Below are 23,907 nucleotides of genomic sequence, written 5' to 3' on the forward strand. Positions count from 1 at the left end.
CACCCACCTCTCCCTCCCACTCCATGCCTCCCACCCACCACCTCTCCTCCCCTCCATGCCTCCCACCCACCTCTCCCTCCCACTCCATGCCTCCCACCCACCTCTCCATGCCCCCTCCATGCCTCCCACCCACCTCTCCCTCCCTCCATGCCTCCCACCCTCCCCTCCATGCCTCCCTCCCACTCCATGCCTCCCACCTCTCCCTCCATGCCTCCCCTCTCCCCTCCCACTCCATGCCTCCCACCCCCCTCCCTCCCTCCCATGCCTCCCACTCCATGCCTCCCCTCCCACCTCTCCCTCCCACTCCATGCCTCCCACCTCTCCCTCCCACTCCATGCCTCCCACCTGCCTCTCTCCTCCCACTCCATGCCTCCCACCTCTCCCTCCCACTCCATGCCTCTCCTCCCTCCCACTCCATGCCTCCCACCTCTCCCTCCCACTCCATGCCTCCCACCTCTCCCTCTCCATGCCTCCCACCCTCCTCCCACTCCATGCCTCCCACCTCCTCCCTCCATGCCTCCCACCTCTCCCTCCCACTCCATGCCTCCCACCTCTCCCTCCCACTCCATGCCTCCCACCTCTCCCTCCCACTCCATGCCTCCCACCTCTCCCTCCCACTCCATGCCTCCCACCTTCTCAATCACAATAACCTCTACAGTACCGTCCTTCAGTGACTCTAAACTAGCCCATAAAAGGAGTAGCAGCACTGCAGTGGTATTGCGTAATCCAGAGAGCTGTGGGATGGTGTGGCTTGTCTAAGTGCCTGTGTATTTCTCATTACTGAGAGTGCCCTCTGCTAAGAAATATCACAGAGTCGTCGATCGCTTATATTAGGATATGCCCTGTTTAAAAAAATAATTAAAAAAACAGAAAACCATAGAGTGGTTATAAAGAATCTGTGGAAATACATAATAGGCTGTGAATTAAAACATTTCATTCATTTAAAAAGTTAAGAGCATCATATAAAATTTAGGAGCAGTAGAAAATATGTTTTTTTTTTTTTTTTTTACAATTTATTGAGATACTAACTATATGAATTCTAGCTACTTTCGAAGGACATGTTTGTAACCTAGAAACGAAATACATTAAGTCTATTATGAAAGCTAAAATGTTTATACAAAAACACCGGTCTGTGAAATTATAAAAGCCATGTGTAAATAGTAGGTTTCAGTCTAAAAAGCACTCTGTTTTCCTATTGAGACGCAACACCTTGAAAATTGTACACTGTCTCTTTAAAAAAAAAAAAAAAAATGGCGGGTTTGTGATGACGACGTGCAAATGACAAGAGATCTGTCATACATTCACTGCTATCGAAGAAAGTGTGTTGCTATGATCATTGATCCCCTTTCTTTCCCGCGGCCCCTCAGCTCGCCCACCGACGTGTTAACACGACTGAACAAAGTGTGAACAGATGGTTAACGACGTCAACGCACGAGTAGTTTTTTTTTTTAAACGGTCCACGACATGGTTTATGAACGGAAAATGCGATCCCGCTATAGGACGAGACAAAATGTCGCGCCGGTAATATACAGAGCATTAGGAAAGTATTCAGACCCCTTCCCCTTTCCCAAATTTTGTTACGTTACAGCGTTATTCTAAATTGGATTAAATATATATTTTTCCTCATCGATCTACACACACAATACCCAATAATGACACTGCAAAAACATCCACATGAACCTTAATGTAACAACATTAAATCCACATGTCATGCTGCAAACAAACACCTGATGAGATCAAAGTGGTGGTTGGTGTTTTGCAGTGAAAGAGAACCACAAAATGACACACCTTGATAATGAAATGAATTAAATAGTAGTTTATTCTACAGGTTGGCAGTAGTAGGTTGGGAGTGGTCAGTAAGCAGGGGTGAAAGTACAGTTTATCCACATTAAAATGACCCCTCCTAAATTATCTGATCACAGTCACATCCGGCATGACTAAAAATCCCCATCAGCCTCAGCGGCAGGACTAGCTGTACAGCTGTGTGATGTGGTGGTGATTAGGTGACACCTTCTATAGCTGATTGAGCCGTCTAGTCTGGAGTGTCTGCTAAATGACTCAATATACATGTACTGTAGGTCAGATCTTTTTTTGACCTGGTTGAGCTAGATAAATGGTGCAACCGTGATGCTATCGATATTTTGCCGTATATGCGACCCAATTGTTTGGACTTCAGAGCCTTAACAAGCCCAATGTGTCCTGGTTAGGGGAGGGTTTGGTCAGGGGGGTAGGCTGTTATTGTAAAATAAGTATTTGTTCTTAACTGACTTGCCTCGTTAAATAATGGTTAAATAAAATACAGTCTTCAATGACAAGGTGACATTGTTAGGGCCACACCTTGTCATTGAATCTTGTCGACTGTTTTACGCTGGGCCAATTGCGTGCCGCCCTATGGCACACCTGATCATGGACGGTTGTGATACAGCCCGGGGATCAAACCAGGCCTCTAGCACTGAGATGCAGTGTCTTAGACCGCTGCGCCACTCGGGAGTTAAATTAGAAGCCTTATCACAAACGTCAACAGACTCAACCACTTTTATTGTCTAGTGCTGGGCCTGGACAAAGGCCTGGACAAAGGCCTGGACAAAGGCCTGGACAAAGGCCTGGACAAAGGCCTGGACAAAGGCCTGGACAACCCATAGCTCTCCAGCATAGCTCTCCAGCATAGCTCTCCAGCATAGCTCTCCAGCATAGCTCTCCAGCATAGCTCTCCAGCATAGCTCTCCAGCATAGCTCTCCAGCATAGCTCTCCAGCATAGCTCTCCAGCATAGCTCTCCAGCATAGCTCTCCAGCCCAGACCAGGGTTGGGGACCACTGGCCCTAGTAGAGTAAAGCACTCAGACTCCAAAAACATGTCCACACAGCAGTGTTCTAGATTATTGGAGAGTTGAATTTCAGACTTTTTCGAATTCTCAGTGAATTCTCAGTGCGGCTCAAGCAATTTCGCCAACCCATTTCAAAAATGGTCACACCCGTATTGATCAAGCCACACCTCACCAACCACCAAAAACGGGAGCAAACATACCTTAAAAAGGCACCATTTTGGAAAAACGTTGTCATTCAATACAAACCGCCGCGCAACGTAGCAAACGTTGAAGCGAAAATGAACACACCCCTAAAAATGTTTTAGTGACAGAATCACTAACATGAATAGACTCAACCACCATCGGTTAGTGCTGGGTGGAGAATCTGTTTTGGATCTGTTGTCATGGAAACCTGACTCAATCAGGGTCTGTGATTGGCTCACCTCTCCATGATGGACTGGCACTCCTTCCTCCAGGTGAACCTGCTTCCCCTCCGCAGCCTAAGAGGACCGCCAACCATCCCGCCCCTCTCCCCGGGGCTGACCCCCATCCTCCAATCAGGCTCCTCCTTCACCAGGGAGCGCATCGACAGGGTAGCACCTATAGCGGGTGACAGGGAGGGAGGGATGACATTAAAAACAACGGAGGAGAAAACATACAAAATTTACATTTAAAACATTTAAAAGATCACTGATTGCAACTAGTAGCCTGATAGCAAAATAAAATAGTTATTGAAGAAAGTATAAAACTGTTTCAAGACAACATATACGATACAGGACACAATAAAAAACCATCAGGAGGACAGACAGTGGACATACAGGCGCATTCGTAAAGTATTCAGACCCCTTGACTTTTTCAAAATTTTGTTACGTTACAGCCTTTTCCCCCTTATCTACACACACAATGAGAAAGGTACAACAGGTTTTTTTTTTTTACGGATAATAACATGAAATATCAAATTTAAATAAAGTACTCAAACCCTTTACTCAGTACTTTGCTGAAGCAACAGAGGCAGCGACTACAGCATCGATTCCTCTTGGGTATGACGTTACAAGCTTGGCACAGCTGTATTTGTGGAGTTTCTCCTATTCTTCTCTGCAGATCCTCTCAAGCTCTGTGAAGTTGGATGGGGATCGTCGCTGCACAGCTATTTTCAAGTCTCTCCAGAGATGTTCGACCGGGTTCAAGTCCGGGCTCTGGCTGGGCCACTCATAGACATTCAGAGACTTGTCCCGAAGCCACTCCCACGTTGTCTTGGTTGTGTGTTTAGGGTCGTTGTCCTGTTGGAAGGTGAACCTTCACCCCAGTCTGTGGTCCTGAGAGCTCTGGAGCAGGTTTTCATCAAGGATCTCTCTGTACTTCGCTTTGTTCATCTTTCGTTTGATCCGGACTAGTCTCCCAGTCCCTGCCGCTGAAAAACATCCCCACAGCATGAATCTGCCACCACCATGCGTCATCGTAGGGATGGTGCCAGGTTTCCTCCAGACATGACGCTTGGCATTCAGTCCATTCTTGGTTTCAACGGACCAGATAATCTTGTTTCTCATGGTCTGACACTCCCAAGAGGGCCGTCATGTGCCTTTTACTGAGGTGTGGCTTCCGTCTGGCCACTCTACCGTAAAGGGCTGATTGGTGGAATGCCGCATAGATGGTTGTCCTTCAGGAAGGTTCTCCCATCTCCACAGAGGAACGCTGGAGAGCTGTCAAAGTGACCATCGGGTTCTTGGTCTTCTCCCTGACCAAGGCCCTTCTCCCCCAATTGTTCAGTTTGGCCGGGCGGCCAACTCTAGGAAGAGTCTTGGTGGTTCCAAACTTCTTCCATTAAAGAATGATGGAGGCCACTGTGTTCTTGGGGACCTTCAATGCTGCATACCCTTCCCCAGATCTACAGACAATTCCTTCGACCTCATGGCTTTGTTTTTGCTCTGACATGCACTGTCAACTGTGGGACCTCATATTTTTTATTCAATCCATTTTAGAACAAGGCTGTAACGTAACAACATTTGGAAAAAGGGAAGTGGTCTGAATAATATCCGAATGCACTGTAGACATGCAGGCTAGGTCATGTGATCACAGGCATGTATCAGCTCCAGTCCTCCATGACTCAGACAGATGTCACACAACACAATGCCCTTATTGAGTCTAAAATAATACAGGCCTCACACCTTTATTCCATTCCAAAATCTGATTTGGCCAAAAAGACAATTCAAATGTGAAACGATATACAAAACTAAATGTAAACCCAGTTTATACTGCTCTACAACCCTGGAAGAGAGGAGTTAACCAAAACAGGGTGATCAAGGGGATTTGGGGGGGGGTGGGGTGGTTGGTTACCTGGCTGTGAGGAGGCTGGTTACCTGGTTACCTGGCTGTGAGGAGGCTGGTTACCTGGCTGTGGGGAGGCTGGTTACCTGGCTGTGGGGAGGCTGGTTACCTGGCTGTGGGGAGGCTGGTTACCTGGCTGTGGGGAGGGGAGGCTGGTTACCTGGCTGTGGGGAGGCTGGTTACCTGGCTGTGAGGAGGCTGGTTACCTGGCTGTGAGGAGGCTGGTTACCTGGCTGTGAGGAGGCTGGTTACCTGGTTACCTGGCTGTGGGGAGGTTGGTTACCTGGTTACCTGGCTGTGAGGAGGCTGGTTACCTGGCTGTGGGGAGGCTGGTTACCTGGCTGTGGGGAGGCTGGTTACCTGGCTGTGGGGAGGCTGGTTTCCTGGTTACCTGGCTGTGAGGAGGCTGGTTACCTGGCTGTGAGGAGGCTGGTTACCTGGCTGTGAGGAGGCTGGTTACCTGGCTGTGAGGAGGCTGGTTACCTGGCTGTGAGGAGGCTGGTTACCTGGCTGTGAGGAGGCTGGTTACCTGGCTGTGAGGAGGCTGGTTACCTGGCTGTGGGGAGGCTGGTTACCTGGCTGTGGGGAGGCTGGTTACCTGGCTGTGGGGAGGCTGGTTACCTGGCTGTGGGGAGGCTGGTTACCTGGCTGTGGGGAGGCTGGTTACCTGGCTGTGGGGAGGCTGGTTACCTGGCTGTGGGGAGGCTGGTTACCTGGCTGTGGGGAGGCTGGTTACCTGGCTGTGGGGGGAGGCTGGCTGGTTACCTGGCTGTGGGAGGCTGGTTACCTGGCAGTGGGAGGCTGGTTACCTGGCTGTGGGGAGGCTGGTTACCTGGCTGTGAGGAGGCTGGTTACCTGGCTGTGAGGAGGCTGGTTACCTGGCTGTGAGGAGGCTGGTTACCTGGCTGTGGGAGGCTGGTTACCTGGTTACCTGGCTGTGGGGAGGTTGGTTACCTGGTTACCTGGCTGTGAGGAGGCTGGTTTCCTGGTTACCTAGCTGTGAGGAGGCTGGTTACCTGGCTGTGAGGAGGCTGGTTACCTGGCTGTGAGGAGGCTGGTTACTTGGCTGTGAGGAGGCTGGTTACCTGGCTGTGGGAGGCTGGTTACCTGGCTGTGGGGAGGCTGGTTACCTGGCTGTGGGGAGGCTGGTTACCTGGCTGTGGGGAGGCTGGTTTCCTGGTTACCTGGCTGTGAGGAGGCTGGTTTCCTGGTTACCTAGCTGTGAGAAGGCTGGTTACCTGGCTGTGAGGAGGCTGGTTACCTGGCTGTGAGGAGGCTGGTTACCTGGCTGTGAGGAGGCTGGTTACCTGGCTGTGAGGAGGCTGGTTACCTGGCTGTGGGGAGGCTGGTTACCTGGCTGTGGGGAGGCTGGTTACCTGGCTGTGGGGAGGCTGGTTACCTGGCTGTGGGGAGGCTGGTTACCTGGCTGTGGGGAGGCTGGTTACCTGGCTGTGGGGAGGCTGGTTACCTGGCAGTGGAGAGGCTGGTTACCTGGCAGTGGAGAGGCTGGTTACCTGGCTGTGGGGGAGGCTGGTTACCTGGCTGTGAGGAGGCTGGTTACCTGGCTGTGAGGAGGCTGGTTACCTGGCTGTGAGGAGGCTGGTTACCTGGCTGTGAGGAGGCTGGTTACCTGGTTACCTGGCTGTGGGGAGGTTGGTTACCTGGTTACCTGGCTGTGAGGAGGCTGGTTTCCTGGTTACCTAGCTGTGAGGAGGCTGGTTACCTGGCTGTGAGGAGGCTGGTTACCTGGCTGTGAGGAGGCTGGTTACTTGGCTGTGGGAGGCTGGTTACCTGGCTGTGGGGAGGCTGGTTACCTGGCTGTGGGGAGGCTGGTTACCTGGCTGTGGGGAGGCTGGTTTCCTGGTTACCTGGCTGTGAGGAGGCTGGTTTCCTGGTTACCTAGCTGTGAGAAGGCTGGTTACCTGGCTGTGAGGAGGCTGGTTACCTGGCTGTGAGGAGGCTGGTTACCTGGCTGTGAGGAGGCTGGTTACCTGGCTGTGGGGAGGCTGGTTACCTGGCTGTGGGGAGGCTGGTTACCTGGCTGTGGGGGGAGGCTGGTTACCTGGCTGTGGGGAGGCTGGTTACCTGGCTGTGGGGAGGCTACCTGGCTGGGGAGGCTGGTTACCTGGCTGTGGGGAGGCTGGTTACCTGGCTGTGGGGAGGCTGGTTACCTGGCTGTGGGGAGGCTGGTTACCTGGCTGTGGGGAGGCTGGTTACCTGGCTGTGGGGAGGCTGGTTACCTGGCTGTGAGAAGGCTGGTTACCTGGTTACCTGGCTGTGGGGAGGCTGGTTACCTGGCTGTGAGGAGGCTGGTTACCTGGTTACCTGGCTGTGGGGAGGCTGGTTACCTGGCTGTGGGGAGGCTGGTTACCTGGCTGTGGGGAGGCTGGTTACCTGGCTGTGAGAAGGCTGGTTACCTGGACCTGGCTGGGGAGGCTAGTTACCTGGCTGTGAGGAGGCTGGTTACCTGGTTACCTGGCTGTGGGGAGGCTGGTTACCTAGCTGTGAGGAGGGTGGTTACCTGGCTGTGAGGAGGCTGGTTACCTGGCTGTGAGGAGGCTGGTTACCTGGCTGTGAGGAGGCTGGTTACCTGGCTGTGAGGAGGCTGGTTACCTGGCTGTGAGGAGGCTGGTTACCTGGCTGTGAGGAGGCTGGTTACCTGGCTGTGAGGAGGCTTGTTACCTGGCTGTGAGGAGGCTGCAGTGTACCATGGCAGCAGGTGCATCAGCAGTTCTCTCTGCCTGCCCCAGGTGGTGGAGGCGGTCGCGGCTGTAGTGGCCGTGGCGGCGTTGCCCGTCGCCGTGACGTCTCTGTCCCCTCCCCTGGCTGCCCTGGGTCCAGAGCCCAGGTTTTGGCCCAGCCCCTGGCCGAGACCACTGAGCCCCAGGCCCAGACCCGCCGGGCCATGCTGGCTTTCACTCCACCTCAGCCCTTCAGTCAGGACAAAACCAAACCAGTGGTCAGGCCAAACCCAGATATACAGAGACGTTTTGAGAGTTTTAGCAGAAGCCAAGATGATACTTGCAGTCAATCAAAATGACCTGTTTATATGGCTATCAACAGGAAAATAGTTTATTAAAATGGCAGGCCAGAAATAACTTGTTTTATCGCTGAATCATACTGAACATTGGAGTTCTGTTCTGAACAGGTATTTAGTGCCAAAGAAGCAAATAATTGTAGAATTATTAAAGTGCCTGCTCGGTAGGGAAAAAAAGCGTAGAGAAATGCTAGGCAACATATTAGCATTTGTATCCAGAATTAGCATCTCTGTTAGCGTTGCGATAAGAATGATCATTGTTAGCCACGTAGGAATGAAAACCAGCACGTCCAGAAACACGACTGAGTACCACATAAAGATAGCAGCAGTGACAAAGGAGAGGAGATGGTGTGAGGAGGCGCTTATTTCATGCATGTGACTGACATAGGAGAGGAGATGGTGTGAGGAGGCACTTATTTCATGCATGTGACATAGGAGTAAAAATCACTTGTCTGGTGGGACGTAGCTTAAACATTCCATTATTTATTTATTTCATCGTTTGCTGACGTAGAATTGAGCAAAACGTTTAGTGTTGTTTAGAAAACCCTCCTAGTGCATGTCTGTGGTTGGTGTTAATTCTCTCATCAGGTCACGATGCTACTCTAAGCTCGTCTTAAAAGGGATAGTCCAAGATTTTTGGCAATTAACTACTTTTTTCTACTTCACCAGAGTCATATTTTTATTTATTTTATTTAACTAACAATTTGTTCTTAACTGATTTGGTTATTTACAATGACGGCCAAACGCGGACCACGCTGGAGCCCCACTCAGATATCATTTGTATGTCTCTGTGTGTAGTTTGAAGGAAGTCGAAGGTAGTTTCTGGAGCCATTGCTAACTAGCATTAGCGCAAAGACAGGAAGTCAACAGGAACAGCTAGCGTAATTGTGTCTTTAAGACACAGCTAGACGGAAACCACATTCATTCAAGCCAGATGACTTTCACATTATTGATTAGTATCTACAGTAACAGATCTTTATCCTACTGTGTCTTTTCTTGTCATAAATATCTCTGTCTCCTGATTTCTGTCCTTCACTGAACTCTAGCCAGCCCTCCAGGACTCTGTGTGTGTGTGTGTGTGTGTGTGTGTGTGCGCTCGTCCGTCCGTGTCACAATCCTTGGTCACAGGGACGGGACATAAACTAATGGACAAACAGCTTCCTAAAAGAGCCCATAAACGTGTCATGGAGTCAACATGAACCCTTTCCTCCCTCCCCGACAGACCCAGCAAACAGTAGGCTCCACCTCCTACCGTGGCGCTTACCTGGGTTGTTCTTCTCTAGCAGGTACCAACGGTAGAAAGATCTGCGTTTGGAGTCGCTCATCTCCAAGCCCTGCTGCAGCAACCACTGGGAGATGTAACTCTGACTGATACCTAGAGAGAGGAGAAGAGAAAGAGGGGAGGAAGAGAATGAGAAGAGAAAGAGGGGAGGAGGGGAGAAAGAGGGGAGGAAGAGGAGAAAAAGAGGAGGAGGAGCAGAGGGGAGGAGAAGAGAATGAGAAGAGAAAGAGGGGAGGAGGGGAGAAAGAGGGGAGGAAGAGAGGAGAAGAGAATGAGAAGAGAAAGAGGGGAGAAGAATAGAATGAGGGGAGGAAGGGAGAGAGAAAGAAAGAGGGGAGGAAGGGAGAGAGAAAGAAAGAAAGAGGGGAGGAAGGGAGAGAGAAAGGAAGAGGGGAGGGGGAGAAAGAGGGGAGGAGGAGAGGAGAAGAGAAAGAGGGGAGGAAGGGAGAGAGAAAGAAAGAGGGGAGGAGGGGAGAGAGAAAGAAAGAGGGGAGGAAGGGAGAGAGAAAGAAAGAGGGGAGGAAGGGAGAGAGAAAGGAAGAGGGGAGGAGGGAGAGAAAGAGGGGAGGAGGAGAGGAGAAGAGAAAGAGGGGAGGAAGGGAGAGAGAAAGAAAGAGGGGAGGAGAGGAGAATAGAAAGAGGGGAGGAGAAGAGAGCCAGGGTGAACACATTAGAAAATATCCTAGACAGAAAGACAGTAATAGACAAACAAAAATGACCCCCCCTACAGGTACACTGAAAGCTGTCTGAGCAGAATAAATGTATTACCTGTGACCTGTCCCACGATGGCCTGGGAGATCCTGCGGTTGTTGAGGAAGGTTTTGATTTCTTCCTTCACCAGGTTACTGTCCCTCCTAGAAGAACAGGCACCACAGAGTTAACGGACGACAACCATAGTAGGCCTGATTACCAACAACGACCAGACAGCCTACAGGGAGGAGGTGAGGGCCCTGACGAAGGGGTGCCAGGAAAATAACCTCTCCCTCAACAGATGCACAATTGAGAGCATCCTGTCGGGCTGTATCACCGCCTGGTACGGCAACTCCACCGCCCTGCAACTGTAAGGCTCTCCAGAGAGTGGTGCGGTCTGCACAACGCATCACCGGGGACAAACTACCTGCCCTCCAGGACACCTACACCACCCGATGCTACAGGAAGGCCATAAAGATCATCAAGGACATCAACCACCCGAGCCACTGCCTGTTCACACCGCTGTCATCCAGAAGGCGAGGTCAGTACAGGTGCATCAAAGCTGGGACCGAGAGACTGAAAAACAGCTTCTATCTCAAGGCCATCAGACTGTTAAACAGCCACCACTAACATTGAGTGGCTACTGCCAACACACTGTCAATGACACTGACTCAACTCCAGCCACTTTAATAATGGGAATTTATGTAAAATATATCACTAGCCACTTTAAACAATGCTACCTTATATAATGTTACTTACCCTACATTATTCATCTCATATGTATACGTATATACTGTACTCTATATCATCGACTGCATCCTTATGTAATACATGTATCACTAGCCACTTTAACTATGCCACTTTGTTTACATACTCATCTCATATGTATATACTGTACTCGATATCATCTACTGTATCTTGCCTATGCTGCTCTGTACCATCACTCATTCATATATCCTTATGTACATATTCTTTATCCCCTTACACTTGTGTCTATAAGGTAGTAGTTTTGGAATTGTTAGCTAGATTACTTGTTGGTTATTACTGCATTGTCGGAACTAGAAGCACAAGCATTTCGCTACACTCGCATTAACATCTGCTAACCATGTGTATGTGACAAATAACATTTGATTTGATTTGATCCTCTCCGTGAGCTTGTCCAGGATTGGTTGTATTTAGAGTTGGTTGTATCTAAATGACAATTTGATATATGTCTGTTGATATGGAGGATTGGTTTATGGTTCTGGGTTTGAGTAAGGAGACAAAGCTGAACGATGTATTATGTCTATGCTGTCTGACTATGTGTGTTCTTTGCTATTAAAGGATCGCAGTTGCAATGTAGAGGGGGCTCTCAGAGAATTCATGGATAGACACTGAATTGCCTGAGAGTCACAGGGTTGTGATAGAGCTGATATAATTAAAGATGGACTTTGATAACTAACTCTGACTTGTGTGTGGTTTGCACTCATGATTTGGTAAATAGAGGACATTTCCACGACACTAGTCACCTTAATAATGTTTACATACTGCTTTACTCATCTCATATGTATATACTGTATTCTATTCTACTGTATTTACTAACTAGTCACTTTAATAATGTTTACATACTGTATTCTACTGTAGTTTAGTCAATGCCACTCTGACATTGCTCAATCTAATATTTATATATTTCTTAATTCCATTCTTGTACTTTTAGATGTGTGTATCGTTAGATAGTACTGCACTGTTGGAGTTAGGAACACAAGCATTTAGCTACACCCGCGATAACATCTGCTAAATATGCGTATGTGACCAATAACATTTAATTTGAAGAAGAGACCACACACACACTTCCTGCAACAGAAACCACAGAGTGAGAACAGACCACACACACACTTCCTGCAACAGACACCACAGAGTAAGAACAGACCACACACACACTTCCTGCCTTTCCAAAGGGGCTATACATTTCAGTGAGGTTTTTCTCTCACCTGAGTAGCTTCGTTTCACTGCCAAAAATAAAATTAAACCATTTTAGGTGTTCAGCGAAATAACAACACAAAATACATGAAGCCTAGTCAAATAATGAACATCCAATCACATTAACCGATACTCTCTCGTGGGAATTCCACTAACAGTCCGTATGTAGCCAAACATATAGATGTGCGTTAGTTATCAAGGGGCAAAGTACTGACAGGTTGTTGTGTTTATTAATTGAGAGACCAGCTTAAAAAGTTCTTTACTGACCATAATGTTCACTTGTCTGACAGCTTGCCCGATGACGAGATTCTCACACGACTGGCCTGTCTGGGTGATGTTCTCTCACCTGAATGATCTGAATCTAGGATTACAGGGACTCTCAACTATATTCAATGAATTTAATCAGAAGCCACTGGCAGATTTCTGGATAGGGCTGCGCTCAGAGTTTCTTGCCTTGGCAAATCGCGCTGTTATGACACTGATGCCCTTTGCAACCACGTACCTATGTGAGAGTGGATTCTCAGCCCTCAGGCACAGACTGTGTGTGGAAAATTATTTAAGACTGAGACTCTCTCCAATAAAACCCAACATTGCAGAGTTATGTGCATCCTTTCAAACACACCCTTCTCATTAACCTGTGGTGAGTTATTCACAATGTTTGATAAACAAATAAGGTTTTATATGTAAGATGGTTAAATAAATAGCAAAATGATTGATTATTATTATATAATTATTTGTGCCCTGGTCCTATAAGAGCTCTTTGTCACTTCCCACGAGCCGGGTTGGGACAAAAACTCACTCTCATTCTTATGTTTAATAAATGTATCATATAGTGGGTGTGTGGCAGGCTTACAATGATGGCAAAAAAACAACATTTGAGAGTGCGCTGACCCTGGTGCTAGATGGGGTACAGCTGGAGGTTGATTGTTTGAAGGGGTACGGCTGGAGGTTGATTGTTTGAAGGGGTACGGCTGGAGGTTGATTGTTTGAAGGGGTACGGCTGGAGGTTGATTGTTTGAAGGGGTACAGCTGGAGGTTGAATGTTTGAAGGGGTACGGGACTATAAAACGTTTGGGAAACACTAATGGTGGAAGTCAATACATTCTTCACCATATGGCTTTTACCTCCCCTGTATTTTCACATAAACAAGACGTTGACTCAAGATTCAACATTTCTGGTAATCTACAATGTACACATAAAATCAGAGCGACTCTGGTTTCTGGAATGTCTAAAACCTTCCAATGTTCATTGAAAACATCAATACATTTTCACAAGGGGAGGACTTGTCTCTCTCAGAATACAGTGTTAATAGTTGTTGATTAGTCAGCTAGGGGGCAAATGTTTAGCCATATTTACATAGATTTCAAAATAGACCAGTCAAAACAAGACACGGTATCAAGAACAAGATAAAGATGAGCCACCAATGATTCCCCGCAGCTTCTTGTCATTAGTTGGAAGTTATCTGGCAGAATCACAACACTTGGACTTCTGAAGCATCGTTGTCTCCTATATTGACAGAGACTGAGGGAGTTTAGATTAATGTCACCCGGGTTGGTTTGTTTTGTTTACAAGCGTTTCGCTACACACCTCAATAACATCTGCTACATATGTGTGCATTTGATTTTTTTTTTTGCCGCGTGTGAAAGTTGATTGCATGTGATTTGGAAGCTGGGCTGCCTCCAGGAAGGAGGAAGGAGTCCCGGTCTGGCAGAAAGCAAAGTCATCTCCAAACAATAGTGACATATTTAAGCATCTGCAGTAATTAAAATGATTCTGTGTTTTCACATTTGCAAGAGTGATTGATTAGATTTCTTTTTTTAACAAACATTTTATTTTCCCAATGTTTCTTCCCAATGAAAACTGAAGGCATCAGTTATTTTTTATATATATAAGAAACAATTTGTTGGAAATCCCAAAATTGTATTTTTAACATTTATTCTATGTTAAAAAGAGATGTATGTTTCTGGTCGATGTGCCGTGCTGCCTCAAGTTTTAATGTCACGTGCTGCAGACACTCGCTTCTTACTCCAAACACAACGATGTGGTAATAATCTATAATTAGAACTATTAATTACAACTATTACAACTGATAATCAATATCCATGTAGCACAAACAACTTTGACAAGGAAGAACAAAAACACTATATACAGGGTCAGTAGGAGGTAGATATATACAGGGTCAGTAGGAGGTAGATATGTACAGGGTCAGTAGGAGGTAGATATATACAGGGTCAGTAGGAGGTAGATATATACAGGGTCAGTAGGAGGTAGATATATACAGGGTCAGTAGGAGGTAGATATATACAGGGTCAGTAGGAGGTAGATATGTACAGGGTCAGTAGGAGGTAGATATATACAGGGTCAGTAGGAGGTAGATATATACAGGGTCAGTAGGAGGTAGATATATACAGGGTCAGTAGGAGGTAGATATATACAGGGTCAGTAGGAGGTAGATATATACAGGGTCAGTAGGAGGTAGATATATACAGGGTCAGTAGGAGGTAGATATATACAGGGTCAGTAGGAGGTAGATATGTACAGGGGTAAGGTTACTATATACAGGGTCAGTAGGAGGTAGATATGTACAGGGTCAGTAGGAGGTAGATATATACAGGGTCAGTAGGAGGTAGATATATACAGGGTCAGTAGGAGGTAGATATATACAGGGTCAGTAGGAGGTAGATATATACAGGGTCAGTAGGAGGTAGATATGTACAGGGTCAGTAGGAGGTAGATATGTACAGGGTCAGTAGGAGGTAGATATATACAGGGTCAGTAGGAGGTAGATATGTACAGGGGGTAAGGTTACTATATACAGGGTCAGTAGGAGGTAGATATGTACAGGGGGTAAGGTTACTATATACAGGGTCAGTAGGAGGTAGATATATATATATAGGGGGTAAGGTTACTATATACAGGGTCAGTAGGAGGTAGATATGTACAGGGTCAGTAGGAGGTAGATATGTACAGGGTCAGTAGGAGGTAGATATATACAGGGTCAGTAGGAGGTAGATATGTACAGGGTCAGTAGGAGGTAGATATATACAGGGTCAGTAGGAGGTAGATATGTACAGGGTCAGTAGGAGGTAGATATATACAGGGTCAGTAGGAGGTAGATATGTACAGGGGGTAAGGTTACTATATACAGGGTCAGTAGGAGGTAGATATATATATATAGGGGGTAAGGTTACTATATACAGGGTCAGTAGGAGGTAGATATGTACAGGGGGTAAGGTTACTATATACAGGGTCAGTAGGAGGTAGATATATATATAGGGGGTAAGGTTACTATATACAGGGTCATTAGGAGGTAGATATGTACAGGGTCAGTAGGAGGTAGATATATACAGGGTCAGTAGGAGGTAGATATATACAGGGGGTAAGGTTACTATATACAGGGTCAGTAGGAGGTAGATATGTACAGGGGGTAAGGTTACTATATACAGGGTCAGTAGGAGGTAGATATGTACAGGGTCAGTAGGAGGTAGATATGTACAGGGTCAGTAGGAGGAGGTAGATATATACAGGGGGTAAGTAGGAGGAGGTAGATATATACAGGGGGTAAGGTTACTATATACAGGGTCAGTAGGAGGTAGATATGTACAGGGGGTAAGGTTACTATATACAGGGTCAGTAGGAGGTAGATATGTACAGGGTCAGTAGGAGGTAGATATGTACAGGGTCAGTAGGAGGTAGATATGTACAGGGTCAGTAGGAGGTAGATATATACAGGGTCAGTAGGAGGTAGATATGTACAGGGGGTAAGGTTACTATATACAGGGTCAGTAGGAGGTAGATATATACAGGGTCAGTAGGAGGTAGATATATACAGGGTCAGTAGGAGGTAGATATGTATTGGGGTAAGGTTACTATATACAGGGTCAGTAGGAGGTAGATATGTACAGGGTCAGTAGGAGGTAGATATATACAGGGTCAGTAGGAGGTAGATATGTATTGGGGGAAGATTACTATATACAGGGTCAGTAGGAGGTAGATATATACAGGGTCAGTAGGAGGTAGATATGTACAGGGTCAGTAGGAGGTAGATATGTATTGGGGGAAGGTTACTATATACAGGGTCAGTAGGAGGTAGATATGTATTGGGGTAAGGTTACTATATACAGGGTCAGTAGGAGGTAGATATGTATTGGGGTAAGGTTACTATATACAGGGTCAGTAGGAGGTAGATATGTACAGGGTCAGTAGGAGGTAGATAGATATTACAGGGTCAGTAGGAGGTAGATATGTACAGGGTCAGTAGGAGGTAGATATGTACAGGGTCAGTAGGAGGTAGATATATACAGGGGGTAAGGTGACTATATACAGGGTCAGTAGGAGGTAGATATGTACAGGGTCAGTAGGAGGTAGATATGTATTGGGGAAGATTACTATATACAGGGTCAGTAGGAGGTAGATATATACAGGGTCAGTAGGAGGTAGATATGTACAGGGTCAGTAGGAGGTAGATATATACAGGGTCAGTAGGAGGTAGATATATACAGGGTCAGTAGGAGGTAGATATATACAGGGTCAGTAGGAGGTAGATATATACAGGGTCAGTAGGAGGTAGATATATACAGGGTCAGTAGGAGGTAGATATGTATTGGGGTAAGGTTACTATATACAGGGTCAGTAGGAGGTAGATATGTACAGGGTCAGTAGGAGGTAGATATATACAGGGTCAGTAGGAGGTAGATATGTACAGGGTCAGTAGGAGGTAGATATATACAGGGTCAGTAGGAGGTAGATATGTATTGGGGGAAGGTTACTATATACAGGGTCAGTAGGAGGTAGATATGTATTGGGGTAAGGTTACTATATACAGGGTCAGTAGGAGGTAGATATGTACAGGGTCAGTAGGAGGTAGATATATACAGGGTCAGTAGGAGGTAGATATGTACAGGGTCAGTAGGAGGTAGATATGTACAGGGTCAGTAGGAGGTAGATATATACAGGGGGTAAGGTGACTATATACAGGGTCAGTAGGAGGTAGATATGTACAGGGTCAGTAGGAGGTAGATATGTATAGGGGTAAGGTTACTATGTACAGGGTCAGTAGGAGGTAGATATATATAGGGGTAAGGTTACTATGTGCAGGGTCAGTAGGAGGTAGATATGTACAGGGTCAGTAGGAGGTAGATGTGTATTGGGGTAAGGTGACTATATACAGGGTCAGTTCAGTACCATATTAACAATGTACAGGGATACTGGAGTGATGGAGGTAGATATGTACAGGGATACTGGAGTGATGGAGGTAGATATGTACAGGGATACTGGAGTGATGGAGGTAGATATGTACAGGGATACTGGAGTGATGGAGGTAGATATGTAGAGGGATACTGGAGTGATGGAGGTAGATATGTAGAGGGATACTGGAGTGATGGAGGTAGATATGTAGAGGGATACTGGAGTGATGGAGGTAGATATGTAGAGGGATACTGGAGTGATGGAGGTAGATATGTAGAGGGATACTGGAGTGATGGAGGTAGATATGTAGAGGGATACTGGAGTGATGGAGGTAGATATGTAGAGGGATACTGGAGTGATGGAGGTAGATATGTAGAGGGATACTGGAGTGATGGAGGTAGATATGTAGAGGGATACTGGAGTGATGGAGGTAGATATGTAGAGGGATACTGGAGTGATGGAGGTAGATATGTAGAGGGATACTGGAGTGATGGAGGTAGATATGTAGAGGGATACTGGAGTGATGGAGGTAGATATGTACAGGGATACTGGAGTGATGGAGGTAGATATGTATGATTGCCTGGATGCCATCATCTCTTTCCCTCCCTACACACCTGACCCAAATTAGCCAGACTAACAGCTAACAGGAGAGTAAGTCATCGTCACCAGGGCCTCAGGCCGTTGTCTGATAATGATATAATCATCCTCCTCTCCAGGCGCAAGACTAGTTTCTCCCCACCTCCCCTCTCTTACAGTGTTCACCTCAAATAACCATCCTTCTCTTTTTCATGATTCACCGTTCGCTCCTAATCTTCTTCTACCATCTCTTTAAGCAGTAGGCCCACATCTCTCCTCATTACCGTCCTACAGGCCCACATCTCTTCTCATTACAGTCCTATAGGCCCACATCTCTCCTCATTACTGTCCTATAGGCCTCTACCTCATTACTGTACTATAGGCCCACATCTCTCCTCATTACAGTCCTATAGGCCCACATCTCTCCTCATTACTGTCCTATAGGCCCACATCTCTCCTCATTACTGTCCTATAGGCCTCTACCTCATTACTGTCCTATAGGCCCACATCTCTCCTCGTTACAGTCCTATAGGCCAACATCTCTCCTCATTACTGTCCTATAGGCCCACATCTCTCCTCATTACTGTCCTATAGGCCCACATCTCTCCTCATTACTGTCCTACAGGCCCACATCTCTTCTCATTACAGTCCTATAGGCCCACATCTCTCCTCATTACTGTCCTATAGGCCTCTACCTCATTACTGTACTATAGGCCCACATCTCTCCTCATTACAGTCCTATAGGCCCACATCTCTCCTCATTACTGTCCTATAGGCCCACATCTCTCCTCATTACTGTCCTATAGGCCTCTACCTCATTACTGTCCTATAGGCCCACATCTCTCCTCATTACTGTCCTATAGGCCTCTACCTCATTACTGTCCTATAGGCCCACATCTCTCCTCATTACAGTCCTATAGGCCAACATCTCTCATCATTACTGTCCTATAGGCCCACATCTCTCCTCATTAGTCCTATAGGCCCACATCTCTCCTCATTAGTCCTATAGGCCCACATCTCTCCTCATTACTGCTCTATAGGCCCACATCTCTCCTCATTACTGCTCTATAGGCCCACATCTCTACTCGTTACGGTCCTATAGGCCCACATCTCTTTTGCTGTCTCCATAAATGAAACCCACTCTCTCAACAGCCCTCTTGCCCCCTCCTCACCTCATGTACTCCTCTACCTTCTCCTCCAGGTCCCAGTCCTCCTCCGCCATGATGTCATAGCTGAATGACCTCTGAACTCCGACTGCCGGGGGGTACAGCGGCGGGGGCGAGGTTTCATAGCTGTTGCTAGGCGACAGGGAGGCGCCATCCAGCCCGGGTGTCTGCGTGGTGACGGAGGCCAAGGAGAGGGAGGAAGAGGAGGAGGATGAGGAGGAGGGGGCTGGGGCGGAGGCTGTGGTAGGGGTAGTGTTGGTTGTGGGGTTGGCGGTGTGGGTGTCATTGCAGTACGGGGGGCGATGGTCGGGATCTAGCCGCTCTAGGGATGCTAAAGCCTGGATGATCTGTGGCTTGGTCATCCCTGAGAGACGGAGACGCTGAAGGAGGTCGATCTGCTCGATGGTATAGCGTGGCTCCACCTCACAACACTCCATCCTCACATCTAACGGGTTAAAACAGACATGAATAGTTCACAGACACTTTCAAAAAAAGGTCTCTAAAATACTGTATCAGAGACGTTATCAAGACGTTATCAATTTGATTTACAAATTCTCTATGGGGTAACGAATCTGGCTTCCCTTGTCCCACAACTAGGCATCCATATCATCATTTAACATCTCTGACTTACTTTCACTGAGGCCTCAGTAAAAATAAAAGTAAAAAGTCAGAATTGTTCATATAAATGCCTAGTTGCGGGCTGAACTTTGGCACAGTCACAGACAGTGCTGCTTCACAGCCCGATTACTCATTAAGTTATAATAAGACCGTGTATTTGGAAAGTACCGAGACCCCCTTCCCCTTTTCCACATGTTGTTACATTACAGCCGTGTTCTAAAACGGATTAAATAAGTACAATTCCTTATCAATCTACACACAATAACCCCATAATGACAAAGCGAAAACAGGTTAAGAAATGTTTGCACAATTATTAAAAATAGAAAACAGAAATACTTCATTTACATAAGTATTCAGACCCTTTGCTATGAGACTCGAAATTGAGCTCAGGTGCATCCTGTTTCCATTGATAATGTTTCTACAACTTGATTGGAGTCCACCTGTGGTAAGTTCAATTGATTGGACAAGATTTGAAAGTCACACACCTGTCTATATAAAAAGGTCCCACAGTTGACAGTGCATGTCAGAGCAAAAACCCAAGCCATGAGGTCGAAGGAATTGTCCGTAGAGCTCAGAGACAGGATTTAATCGAGGCACAGATCTGGGGAAGGATATGCAGCATTGAAGGTCCCCAAGAACACAGTGGCCTCCATCATTCTTAAATGGAAGAAGTTTGAAACCACCAAGACTCTTCCTAGAGCTGGCCGCCCGGCCAAACTGAACAAATGGGTGGAGAAGGGCCTTGGTCAGGGAGGTGACCAAGAACCCGATGGTCACTCTGACAGAGCTCCAGAGTTCCTCTGTGGAGATGGGAGAACCTTCCAGAAGGACAACCATATCTGCAGCACTCCACCAAACAGGCCTTTATGGTAGAGTGGCCAGACGGAAGCCACTCCTCAGTAAAAGGGACATGACAGCCCGCTTGGAGTTTGCCAAAAGGCACCTAAAGGACTCTCAAGACCATGAGAAACAAGATTATGTGGTCTGATGAAACCAAGATTGAACTCTTTGGCCTGAATGGCAAGCGTCACATCTGGAGGAAACCTGGCATCATCCCTACGGTGAAGCATGGTGGTGGTGGCAGCAGCATGCTGTGGGGATGTTTTTCAGCGGCAGGGACTGGGAGACTAGTCAGTATCGAAGGAAAAATGAACAGAGCAAAGTAGAGAGAGATACTTGATGAAAACCTGCTCCAGAGCTCTCCGGACCTCAGACTGGGGTGAAGATTCACCTTCCAACAGGACAACATCTCGGGCGGCAGGGTAGCCTAGTGGTTAGAGCGTTGGACTAGCAGCCGAAAGGTTGCAAGTTTAAACCCCCGAGCTGACAAGGTACAAATCTGTCGTTCTGCCCCTGAACAGGCAGTTAATCCACTGTTCCTAGGCCGTCATTGAAAATAAGAATTTGTTCTTAACTGACTTGCCTAGTTAAATAAAGGTTAAAAATATATATATATATTAACAAACAACCCTAAGCACACAGCCAAGAGACCGCAGGAGTGGCTTCGGGACAAGTCTACGAATGTCCTTGAGTGGCCCAGCCAGAACTCAACCGAACATCTCTGGAGAGACCTGAAAATAGCTGTGCAGCGACGCTCCCCATCCAACCCGATAGAGCTTGAGAGGATCTGCAGAGAAGAATCCCCAAATACAGGTGTGCCAAGCTTGTAGCGTCATACCCAAGAAGAATGGCGGCTGTAATCGCTGCCAAAAGGTGCTTCAACAAAGTACTGAGTAAAGGGTATGAATACTTATGTCAATATCATATTTCCTTTTATTTTTTCTAAAAACCTGTTTTTACTTTGTCATTATGGGGTTTATGGGTATATTGAATCTATTTTAGAATAAGGCTGTAACATAAAACGTTTTGGAAAAAGTCAATAGGTCTGAATACTTTCCCGAAATAACCTATGTATTTATTGCCATGATGTTTTAACGTTAGCTATGTACTGACATTAATAAATAAATCTGTGCATTGATTGTAAAATAATGTGTGTCATTGCCCCTGCCCACGGCATTACAGTGCCCGACTGCAGCCTACCTGACAGCGGGGGTGAGAGGCGCCCTGTGGGCAGAGGCTCGGTTCGCGGTGCCGCAGCCGGGAGGCACCACTGTCGCATGGCTCGATGGAGCTGCCGGGGAGGGAGAGGTAGGCGACACTTGATGATGCGGTGTAGGGACTAGGGAAGAAATGCCACTGGGGTCAACTAGCTAGAAACTTCACTTCAAATATGATTCAAGTTATGTAGTTAAATTAGATGTGGCCTGTTGCTAAATAAAAATGACCTAACTAGCTATCAAGTTGGCTTGTTGTTTACCAGGTGAGAAGCGCCCGTGACTTTCACTGACGCGCTGCTGCCTGGTTCGGCTATATGGTTAGCTTATCACGCTAGCTAATTATTAGCTTGCTAGCTATCTCTTATCTGTTGACAGTAACTTGCAAGCTATTAAAAGTAGCAAACTTGAGCTAAGTTGTAAAGCCAGCTAACTCATTGCATCCAACTTGCACCAATAACTAGCGCACGCTAATTAGGTCATAAACCAGAGCACTTTGCACCAAATGGTATCTTGATTTAGCCGAGGTGGGAGATAATGGCATGCTAATGCAGACACATGATGCTAACCGGCAGCGCCCCTCTCATCTTACCTCCCGCTGCTGTGGCAAGCCGCAGCCGTCTAAATGGGTAGCTATAACGCAGCAGGGGACGCTATGTGGACACTTCTCTTGAAACGTTCAACCGTGCACGTCGACCGAACAAAACTTTCGTAACGGTTTCCAACCAGCTAATGAAGGTGATCCGTGCAGGGTCACATTGTCCCGGGATGCAACAGCAGAACCGTAAAGAAACGGTAAACGGAGGAGTCGGTCTCAGTTTCTGACCTCTAACCCCACCACACTGTCCCGGGATGATATAGGAAGTTATTCATCTGGGAGGGAAAATCAAAACGTTTTTTATGTTTTATTATTCATTAATACATTCAGTTCTCCCCCCCAAAAAAGTGAATAGTGCAAACCTTATAGCCATTAGCCTATAATAAAGTGATCTGCAAAGTACTTTGCGGCAAAGCATTTTGTGACAAAAAAAGCTTTGTTAATACGTTTGCTTGATACATTGATTGATTGATAAAAACACTATTAGGCAACATTCTATTACTTCTGTAGCCTGTTGATATTTCTATATCTTATCTGTTTATAAAGTAGGCCTAATGACAGTCCAGGAACAACTACACTATGGGCTTTTGTCCTCAGAACAGCCTCAATGTGTCTGGGCATGGACACTATAACGTGTCATTCCTTAGGGACACTGGCCCTTGTTGACTCCGATGCTTCCCACAGTTGTGTCACGTTGGCTGGATGTCCCTTGAGTGGTGGACCGTTCTTGATACACACACGCAGGAAACTGTTGAGTGTGGGGGGAAAAAATCCAGCAGCGTTGCAGTTCTTGACACAAACCGGTGCGCCTGGCACCTACTACCATACCTCGTTAAAAGGCAATTCAATATTTTGTCTTGCCCATTCACTCTCTGAATAGCACACACGTCTCGAGGCTTAAAAACCCTTCTTTAAACCCGTCTCCTCCCCTTCATCCACACTGATTTTTGAAGTGGATTTAACACGTGACATCAATAAGGGATTCATAGCTTTCACCTGGATTCACCCTGTCAATCTATGTCATGGAAAGAGCAGGTGTCCTTAATGTGTTTCATTCTCAGTGTATATGTCTCTTTATGTATTTCATTCGGAATGATCCCCTATCATGCAGATTGCATGCAGACTTATAAATGACATCGAGTGAAATATACAGAGCCTTCAGAAAGTACCACTTGACTTATTACACATTTGGTTGTGTTACAGCCTGAAAATAAAATGATTACATTTATTTTTCTCTCACACATCTACACCCAAAGTGAAAACGTGTTTTTACTGAAAATACAGGTCAGTCAAAGGTTTGGATAATACCTACTCATTTTTCACAATTTTCTACATTGTAGAAAATAGTGAAGATATCAAAACTATGAAATAACACATATGGAATCATGTAGTAACCCAAAAAAGTGTTAAACAAATCAAAATAGATTTTTAGATTTTAGACACTTCAAAGTAGCTAACCTTTGCCTTGATGATGGCTTTGCACACTCTTGGCATTCTCTCAACCAGCTTCATGAGGTAGTCACCTGGAATGCTTTTCCAACAGTCTTGGAGGAGTTCCCATGTATGCTGATGTAACGGATGTGAAACAGCTAGCTAGTCAGCGGTGGTGC

General features: G+C 46.7%; 2 protein-coding genes across 5 annotated transcripts in view; one reads left to right on the forward strand and one right to left on the reverse strand.

Annotated features, from left to right (window-relative positions):
- Positions 1 to 10,403, forward strand: part of LOC112229190 (CD276 antigen) — a 106,225-nt gene extending 95,822 nt beyond the window's left edge. Inside the window, exon 4 of the mRNA XM_042310570.1 lies at positions 10,291 to 10,403. Coding sequence (XP_042166504.1) covers positions 10,291 to 10,307 — 17 coding nt within the window. The 3' untranslated portion in view covers positions 10,308 to 10,403. The remainder of the gene's footprint in view (positions 1 to 10,290) is intronic.
- The window catches only part of LOC112229189 (homeobox-containing protein 1-like), a 30,875-nt gene extending 8,344 nt beyond the window's left edge, over positions 1 to 22,531 (reverse strand). For 3 of the 4 annotated variants that reach the window (XR_006080579.1, XR_006080580.1, XM_042310566.1), the window contains exons 1-7: positions 22,292 to 22,531; positions 21,686 to 21,824; positions 19,034 to 19,472; positions 10,218 to 10,303; positions 9,432 to 9,542; positions 7,813 to 8,061; positions 3,249 to 3,405 (exon numbers count right to left, since the gene is read on the reverse strand). Coding sequence is in view for 2 of the 4 variants with exons in the window: in XM_042310566.1 (XP_042166500.1) it covers positions 3,249 to 3,405; positions 7,813 to 8,061; positions 9,432 to 9,542; positions 10,218 to 10,303; positions 19,034 to 19,472; positions 21,686 to 21,764 (1,121 nt within the window). In the remaining 2 variants the exon portion in view is untranslated. The remainder of the gene's footprint in view (positions 1 to 3,248; positions 3,406 to 7,812; positions 8,062 to 9,431; positions 9,543 to 10,217; positions 10,304 to 19,033; positions 19,473 to 21,685; positions 21,825 to 22,291) is intronic. The other variant, XM_042310568.1, reaches the window with a different exon arrangement.
- Between the last annotated feature and the right edge of the window lie 1,376 nt (positions 22,532 to 23,907).

The sequence above is a fragment of the Oncorhynchus tshawytscha genome, linkage group LG31 (assembly GCF_018296145.1).
Source record: "Oncorhynchus tshawytscha isolate Ot180627B linkage group LG31, Otsh_v2.0, whole genome shotgun sequence".
In the NCBI taxonomy this organism is placed as follows: Eukaryota; Metazoa; Chordata; class Actinopteri; order Salmoniformes; family Salmonidae; genus Oncorhynchus; species Oncorhynchus tshawytscha.